This window comes from Solea solea, chromosome 21, assembly GCF_958295425.1.
Source record: "Solea solea chromosome 21, fSolSol10.1, whole genome shotgun sequence".
NCBI classification, from domain to species: domain Eukaryota; kingdom Metazoa; phylum Chordata; class Actinopteri; order Pleuronectiformes; family Soleidae; genus Solea; species Solea solea.
The window spans coordinates 19,492,779-19,501,492 of record NC_081154.1 but is presented as its reverse complement, the minus strand read 5'-3'; the positions used below and the strand labels follow the sequence as shown (position 1 = coordinate 19,501,492).

The 8,714-nt window shown below is 38.9% G+C and overlaps 1 protein-coding gene across 2 annotated transcripts; it reads left to right on the top strand.

The window, feature by feature from the left end:
- The first annotated feature begins 932 nt into the window (after nucleotides 1–932).
- kcnj2a (potassium inwardly rectifying channel subfamily J member 2a) lies at nucleotides 933–6,461 on the top strand. 2 transcript variants are annotated; one of them, XM_058621006.1, is made up of 2 exons: nucleotides 933–1,076; nucleotides 3,039–6,461. In XM_058621006.1, the coding sequence occupies exon 2, from the start codon at nucleotides 3,261–3,263 to the stop codon at nucleotides 4,527–4,529; it is 1,269 nt and encodes a 422-aa protein (XP_058476989.1). In that variant the 5' UTR covers nucleotides 933–1,076; nucleotides 3,039–3,260; the 3' UTR covers nucleotides 4,530–6,461. The 2 variants fall into 2 exon arrangements, with proteins under 2 accessions (XP_058476989.1, XP_058476988.1); XM_058621005.1 differs by having other exon boundaries at nucleotides 3,036–6,461.
- The last annotated feature ends 2,253 nt before the right edge of the window (nucleotides 6,462–8,714 follow it).

The window sequence follows — 8,714 nt, the reverse complement described above, 5'->3', positions numbered from 1 at the left end:
TTCCCTTTCTCGTGTCTAATTTGAGCAAAATGTCATCGGCCAATTAAAGTGAAATTGACCTTCACTGCTTCCTCATAAACCTGTTCACACACCATTTAAACACACACACACATTCTTGTGCAGATTTCTTAGTGAGGACACTCCCTCTCTCTCTCACACACACACACACATCTGAACATTAACCCAGTGTTGACTGATCTTTTAAAAGATGCAAATCACAATAAAAACTGTGATCGTATAAATTTACATCAGAATAAAAATCTGCATATACGTAACATCTAATTTTAATATAGTAAACTCCATGAGATGATGAATTCATGTCACGTATAAACATAAACCTGCTCATAAGTTTAAGGACACAAAAATAATTCCTGCGACACATCTGTGGGTCCCCACCCAGTCTTTGAGAACCACTGCCTTCACCTAAACTTAACCCAAACCTAAACTGAACTAACCATAATTGATTAAATCTTAGTCCTAAACTTTAACCAGTTCCTCAAGAATAATAATAATGTTCTGCCTCATTAGGATCATAACCTGATACTCACTTTAACCCTAAAACCAGGTCTAAACCCTAAAACCGGATTCAAACTTTAACCCTAAAACCAGGTCTAGGCCCCCAACATAAACCTGATACTAACTTTAAATTTAAACTTAAAACTAAGTCTAAACCTGACCTAAACCTAATACTAACTTTAACCCTAAAACCAGGTTTAAACCCTCATAAAAACTTTAAACCAGACTTTCTATGGTTTCTGTATTTTTGGTCCTCACAAAGACACACATACAAGAAACACACGAACACACACACACACACACAGATTGTCAGTGCGCGCGCGCGCTCCATTGGCCCAGCGCGGGGGCCGGGGGGCGGGGCCGTGCCGGTGCGTGCCGTTTAAAAACGCTGAAGGGGAACTGAGTGAGGAGCACAAGAAGCTGAGCCACGCGCCATCCTGTTCGGTTAGACACGGAACGAGCAGCGCGAGGAAGAAGAGGAAGAGTGAGAGTCACGCGCAGCCTCTGGATTATATTTAAATCTTCATCGTCTTCATGTTTCCTTCACTGAGCAACAACAGGTACAGACATCTTCATCATCATCATCATCATCTTCATCATCTGTGTGTGTGTGTGTGTGTGATTGCGTCAGCACCTGTTAACATTTGTCGCGCGAACGTTTTTTTTCTCCTCACTGTTTTCACTTATTAGAAAAAAAACATTATTTATAAACAAACTTTTTTTTCATCTTAGGAACAAAAATAATTATTTTGTTAAAGTTATTAAAATAACGATTATTTCATCGTGGATTCACGTTTTCTTAATTAATGGTTTAGTTGTTTCGTTTATAAAGTGTCCGAAAATGTCCATCAAACCTGGAAATGAAGATTTTAGTTTTTAGTGCAGTAATTAGTTTAATATTAAAACGTTGTAATTGTTGTAAAGTGTTTTTATTCTATAATCTATGCTAATTTAACAACCTAATATGTGCACAACCTTGCATCAAAGTTAATATTTTCTTATTTATCATGTGATTATATTTATATATGTGTATATATATATATATATATATATATACACACATATATATACATAATCATTAGATAGTTGTTATTACCTCGTGATGATACTGTTGTTAAAAAAACTAAATTAAAAAATATTGATTAATTGCTGCAGATCAATACTTTATACAACTTTAAATAACACACATGGATTTCTTTGTTTGTATAAATCAATCATTAGGACGTAGATATTTAGATAATTAGACTTATAATAATTATTTTGAAATGTAATATATAAATGATGAAGGTTTGTGTCGCACTTTTAAAAAAAACATGCTGACTATCGTGACCCAGATGACACCATCATTTGTGACCTAAATCCTTAAAACTTGTTATTTCAAACACATTCACACCCATTTTTACAAATATAAATTCTGCACATTTATTCAGGGGCTGTCAAAAAAATGTCCTGCCAACCATTTGTGGGTCCTGGACCCAGTGTTTGGGAACCACTGTTCTAACTCAAAGTGCATTTATCTTTGTAAAGAGGATGAAAGTTGAAGCAGAAATGTTGGTAAACATGTTTATAAATCACTTTCACGATGGATTAGTGTGAAATTTAACTCTTTAAATATTAATACGACACTAGACGTGTATAATAAACTCTGAAGGTTAAAAATGAACTATTTTAGTATTAAATGTCACTTTATTCATGTGTTTACACTATGTTATTTTATGAAAAGACTTTGTAAAAGTCAGAAAACTCACATTCAAACAAACACATACTCTCATCATCATAATAAAAGTAGAAGAGAAGAAGAGGATGAGGAGGGAAGAGTGTCAGCAGGTGGATTTAGCCACTTGTTGCCGCGGCAACAAAAATCTAATGAAGTGATGGAGAATCCTCCGAGGAAATGTGGTAATCACAGCGGGGACGAGAGAATCCCGACGGACGAGAGAGCGTCAACAAGATGTTCAGCTTCTGCACAACAAACACACACACACACGTATTATCACTTACCTTAACCATAACCAGCTAATGACTAACCCTAACATAACCACACTAACATAACACAAACTAAACTGGTAACCAGCTCCTCAGAAAAAATGTAGGTTTTGCCTCATTAGGACCAGGTTTTGGTCTCCATGAGGATTTAGTGGTTCTGACAAGGTCCTAAAGAGAGAACACATACAAGAACACACACACACAGAGTTTACTGAACAAAAAGTAAATAATGTTAAATAAGTTGCAGAAATATGTCAAATATTATGGTCGATGACGATGAACCACGTTTACCAGTTAATAAATTGTTAATCTCTGTTAATCTATGCATTTGAACCTTTTCTTTAACTCCAGATATCTTAACTTTTATTCATTAACCGCCTCAGGAGAGTTAGTTTTCTCCATGAATCCATAAATGTTTTAATTTCTGCGTGTTTCATGAATTTATCGTTTTTCCCACTGTGCGATGAGTTTAGGATTTAGATTTTGCACTTGACTGAGTTTTTCTAACCAGGTTTTTCTTTTTTCCCTCGCAGCAGACGATCTTGATGATGTCCAGTCGGACGACGAGACAGGAGTGACTGCGTCTTTGATCCACTGAGGCTGAAGAGGCGTCCCTCTGCGAGCCTCGTCAATCCGTCACCATTCCGTCTCCCGGTTTGTCCCCGAGAAGAGTTTCAAAACTGTTCCTCCAACGCTTTTTCCAGAAGCTGGGACTGTTCTCCGGAGCTGAAGCTGCACAGCCCTCGCAGACTGAGGTGATGGGAAGCGTGCGAGCTAGCCGCTTCAGCATTGTGTCATCAGAGGAGGACGGCATGAAGCTCGCCACCATGGCGGTGCCCAACGGCTACGGCAAGAGCAAGGTGCACACCAGGCACCAGCCACGGAGCAGATTCGTCAAGAAGGACGGGCACTGCAACGTGCAGTTCTTTAACGTCAGCGAGAAAGGTCAACGCTACCTGGCTGACATCTTCACGACGTGCGTGGACATCCGCTGGAGGTGGATGTTCCTCATCTTCTGCCTGGCCTTCCTGCTGTCGTGGCTCTTCTTCGGCTGCATCTTCTGGCTGGTGGCCATCTTCCACGGCGACCTGGAGAGCGACGGACCCAAGTGCGTCTCCAACGTGAGCAGCTTCGCCGCCGCCTTCCTGTTCTCCATTGAGACCCAGACCACCATCGGTTACGGCTACAGATACGTCACAGACGAGTGTCCCGTCGCAGTGTTCATGGTGGTTTTCCAGAGCATCGTGGGCTGCATCATCGACGCATTCATCATTGGCGCTGTCATGGCCAAGATGGCGAAACCCAAGAAGAGGAATGAGACTTTGGTTTTCAGCCACAACGCTACGGTGGCCATGAGGGACAACAAACTCTGTCTGATGTGGCGTGTGGGCAATCTCAGGAAAAGCCACCTGGTCGAGGCTCACGTGCGGGCGCAGCTTCTGAAGTCCCGCACAACAGCGGAGGGGGAGTACATCCCCCTCGACCAGATGGACATAGACGTCGGGTTCGACAGTGGCATCGATCGCATCTTCCTGGTCACGCCGATCACTATTGTCCACGAGATCGACGAGGACAGCCCCTTCTATGACATGAGCAAACAGGACCTGGACAACACCGAGTTTGAGATCGTGGTCATCCTGGAGGGCATGGTTGAGGCGACGGCCATGACCACGCAGTGCCGCAGCTCCTACGTCGCCAGTGAGATCCTGTGGGGCCACAGGTTCGAGCCTGTGCTCTTCGAGGAGAAGAACTACTACAAGGTGGACTACTCCCGCTTCCATAAGACGTACGAGGTGCCGAGCACCCCGCTGTGCAGCGCCAGAGACCTCGCCGAAAACAAATATATCCTCTCCAACTCCAACTCCTTCTGCTATGAGAACGAGATGGCGCTGGAGAACAAGGAGGACACGGACGAGGGGAACGGGGGCAGTGTTGGACCCGACGGCACCCAGACGGACAACATCTCAGAGAGCGAGCACAGCCAGGCCTTAGTGCCGAGGCCTTTGAGGCGAGAGTCCGAAATATGACTGTGACCTCAGACCTTCACCTGAGAAAATTCTCTGGTCCGAAAAGGCACAAAGAGCCGAGCTGGGCCTCGAGCAGAGGACACGCCCAATGGTACTGCTGTGGGAGGCGGCAAAGTTTAAAGACTTTGTACGCGAGATAAAGTCGGAACATTGTCGACGTACAGTTTGACAAACATGACACCGCACGATGAAGCACGTGCAATTTTGCAGGACGAATTCTCCACTAATGAGTTCAGTGTCCGGTGACTGTGAGATGACCGCGGGGGAGAAGTCGCAGAAATGACTTTAAAAAAGTGTCCGTTTTCCTGCCCAGCAAGAACACAAAGTGTTTGTTTTTATAGAAAATGTTTGCAAGTGCTGCTAGAAAATAGTTCAAGTTGTTTTTTTTAATCCAATAACACTTTTGGTTTTATACTAAATCATTGTACACGAAACGTAGAATCTGGAGCAAAGAAAGGTACAAATGGAGGATTTGTCTTTGTGAGCTGGTCTCACGTCAGACAAGAACTGCACCAAAAACTTTAGCAGCTTTCAGACCTGCACTGACGTCCAGACACGTTTCAGATAATTGTACGTGACGGTCATTTTCCAGAACTTCTTAGACTCCGTCCACATGAAGGCCGATATTAAAAAACAAACAAGTTTGTTGTTCTTTGCGTTTTGTCCTTTTAATAACTCACAAAAACTGTGAAAGCTCCGCTCATTTTTGGAAAAGATTTTCGACAGAAAACCTAACGCAACACTGTGCGCCTGTGCGTTTGTTTGCTCGCGGAGTCGCGAGATGCTCACAAAATTATTTTGTGGCGTTTGCCGACATTTCTTTCCGCCTACGTGTGGACGAGGCCTCTAGCTCTGGATAATTAGAGCGTCCCCGCCGCCTACATGCTCCACCCACTCACCTGGACGATCCAGACAATCTTTGTTGCGCTGTCCTTTTAGAGAATGTTTGGACCTGAGTTTTGGAACATTTTCCAGACTTGGCGTTTGAAAACGTCCTCGCTGAATCTGTGTTTGGTTCGTTGCTGGTCAGACTGACGGACACGTCCCCAGTCGAGTGACAGACTGACGGACGCCGTTGCAGGCTCGCATTAACAAAACTGAGAGAAACCGTTAATTTAATAAAAACAGAGAATCTGAATGTTCTTAAAAGTGCTGCTAAGATGTTGCTTCTACTTTCTTTTCTTCTTTTTTTTGCAGTTGAGTAAAAATGCCAAAGAGTATTATTATAATTATTATGATTATTATTATTATTATTATTATTATTATCTTAGTTCTGTGTTTATTAAAAAACACCTGATTAGATTTGGTACAGAGAAGTTAGAATGTTTGTGTAGAGAGTTTTTAACGCGTGTACAGTTTTTATATATTCAAAGAAAATTATTTTGGATAATTTTTTCCTCTTGAGCCAATTCCATCAAAAGCCTTAATCTGGAGTCGAGTAGAGATAAAAACATTTTTTTTTAAAAATCCATTTTTCTGTCATGAATCAAAGTGTTTTGACCGAAGATTTATTTTTTTATGATGAAAACAGACAAATTTTCTTGCAAAAATATCAAATGTCAGTTTTTTGGCTGTGTGTATATGCAGATGACAATCTGCAGACGACAATCAACGTTACTTGACTTTTTAGAGTTCTTTGTACTGGAGAATGTAAGATTGGAGATAATGACGTACTGTAAGTGGTGAATTTGAAGGTATGAAAGTGCACAATTTCAAATTGATATCCTGCATTTGTTTTTTTATTTTTCCAGCGACACACGTGTAAATAAAAGCTCCCTCTTCCCCTCCTGCAGTTCTTTTGCATCCGTCTTCCAAATGTACTGCAAAAACATGGAATGTACAGAGTTTTGTATTAATATTATTATTATTATTATTATTATTGTACATGATTTAATATTGTTTTTCAATAAAAATGTCAGTGGACAATCAGAACGATGCCGTGTCGCTCGTGTAATTGATTGTGTAAAATTGAAGTGTAAAATTATATTACTAAATATATTATATTAATATTACTTTACTTTTGCCGATTTATATTATTTCAATAATAAACATAAGTCTTTTTGCAATAAATGAACAGTTGTGGTAACTTCAAAGAGCTGCATTTTTAAAAACAAAAGATCGGATTCACTGTTCCAACAAAATCCACACAGTTTAAACACAGAGAAGTTGTTGCTTCACACAGAAGTGTGATGCAGTAAGTTGCAAAATTCCGAGGAGAAAAAAGTGTTGAAACTCATTTTGAGAAACAGAAGTTTCCTTTTTTAAGGACTTTTTATATCTTTGGTTAAAAATTTAGGAAATGAAAACAGACGATGACACATGAACATCAACTCACTTTCAGCGTGAACTACAATTTTAGCTCAAAAATGTCAGTACATTATTCTACTGTCTTTGTCCCTGTGAACCAATTCATTTATTTAAGGAAATCTTGTCAGAGCAAATTTTGTCAAGCATCATTTAGAGTCTTTGTAACGTCCATTTACTTCAAAATATTTAAATTACTTAAAGCGACGGAAGAAAAAAATTCAACCTCATCTATCCAAAATCTGTCTCTGTTATAACATTTACAAAAACATGACGTAAAGTACCCACTTTTTTTATAAAATGTGACATTAAAAAACGTAATGTCAAAAACCAAAAGAGTTTATAAAATGACATAAAGTTGCCCAAATTGTTTTTATAAAAACAAAACATAACCTCAATAACCCAAAAAAGTTATAAAATGTAACGTTAACAAAACATGACGTACATTACCCAAAAAAGATTCAACAGTGTTATGAAGGCCTCATTGTATTTTACTTATTATTAGTATCTTATTAATTCATAAAATAGTACAAAAAATTAATTCTGGAAAAAAAAAGAAAATCAGAAAAACAGAAAATACCAAAAAAAATTATTCAAAAATCAAACAAAATGTGTGTGTTTTTTATGGATCAAACATACACTATTTTTATTATTATCAACACAGCACACATAAAATGCAGAAATGTTAAATCATGACATCATTTTTTTTTTTAATAAAATTGGTTTTGTTTTGAACTCCAGATAAAAACTATTTTTATTTGAATTAAAATAGAATAACATTAATCAATCATATATCACTAAAAGTTATATATAACAAAAAAATGCAAATGTTGTATAGTATTATTATTTCAGTAAATTCTTCTTTCATCACAAAACACAAAGATATTTATTTTATTTTGTTAAAAAGCTGCAGCTGCTTTGTTTATGTGTGGAGGCCACGGTGGGAAAGTCAGGAGTAAGTTTCCGCTCTCACACCGTTTTCATATCACATCTATTTACTGTATGATTATTAATTTCAGGTCGTGAACAGGAAACAGGAAGTGAGGTGTCTTCCTGTGGTGCCACATTGTTGTTGTTACAGTGAAACAGCAGCGCAGCTCCTTCTGCATAATCTCCCATCATCCTCTAAATATCTAAATATCAGCGTTTCTGAATGTTTGTCACTGTTTGTTTGTGTTACTTTGGTTTTTCTCGTCTCGTGTGAAGCAGAAAACAACAAAAGCTTGGACCTGAAACAAAAACACTGGAGCCTTTCAAACAAACTCCACCTCCGCCCAAACCTGTGATCCTCGCCGGGTTTTGTTAAAGTCTTCCTGCGTCACACAAACGCCCCCTGCTGGGCAACAAAAGCATCAGCACAGAGGCTCACGTCGCAGACGTAACAGGAATTAATATTGTTTTAAAAACACCATCTATGCTGCCAACATACAGACCTAGTGATTGTATATAAATGGCCTCAAGAGGGAGCTTATTCTTATTTTTCCCTTTAAATGAGTTTAAAAGATATATTTTTACAATTATTGCAATAATATTGTGAATATCATAAAATTACAGCATAATCAAAACCCTGCAACTGCAGCTACCACAGTAGCTCCGCCCCCCTGGCTTTAGCCATCTGGTTTAAAGCTCTGCCCGCAAATGACTGGAATTTTTGTTACATTACAATACTTTGCAACCGTTTTGGATACCTTCAGTAATGTTCCTTCTTTTACAGTAATATTTTGTTGAATTTTTTTTGGTACTGTACGACAGTTTGTTAACGTTACACTTCAGAACTGTTGGTAATTTACAAATTAACATTTAACATTGCATTTAATAAAAAAATTGGGTAATATAGGTCATGTTTTTGGTAATGTAGGTCATGTTTTGCTAACGTTACAA

Excerpts from the sequence above, each read along its gene's own strand:
- kcnj2a (XM_058621006.1), top strand. The coding sequence starts at position 3,261 with ATGGGAAGCGTGCGAGCTAGCCGCTTCAGCATTGTGTCATCAGAGGAG.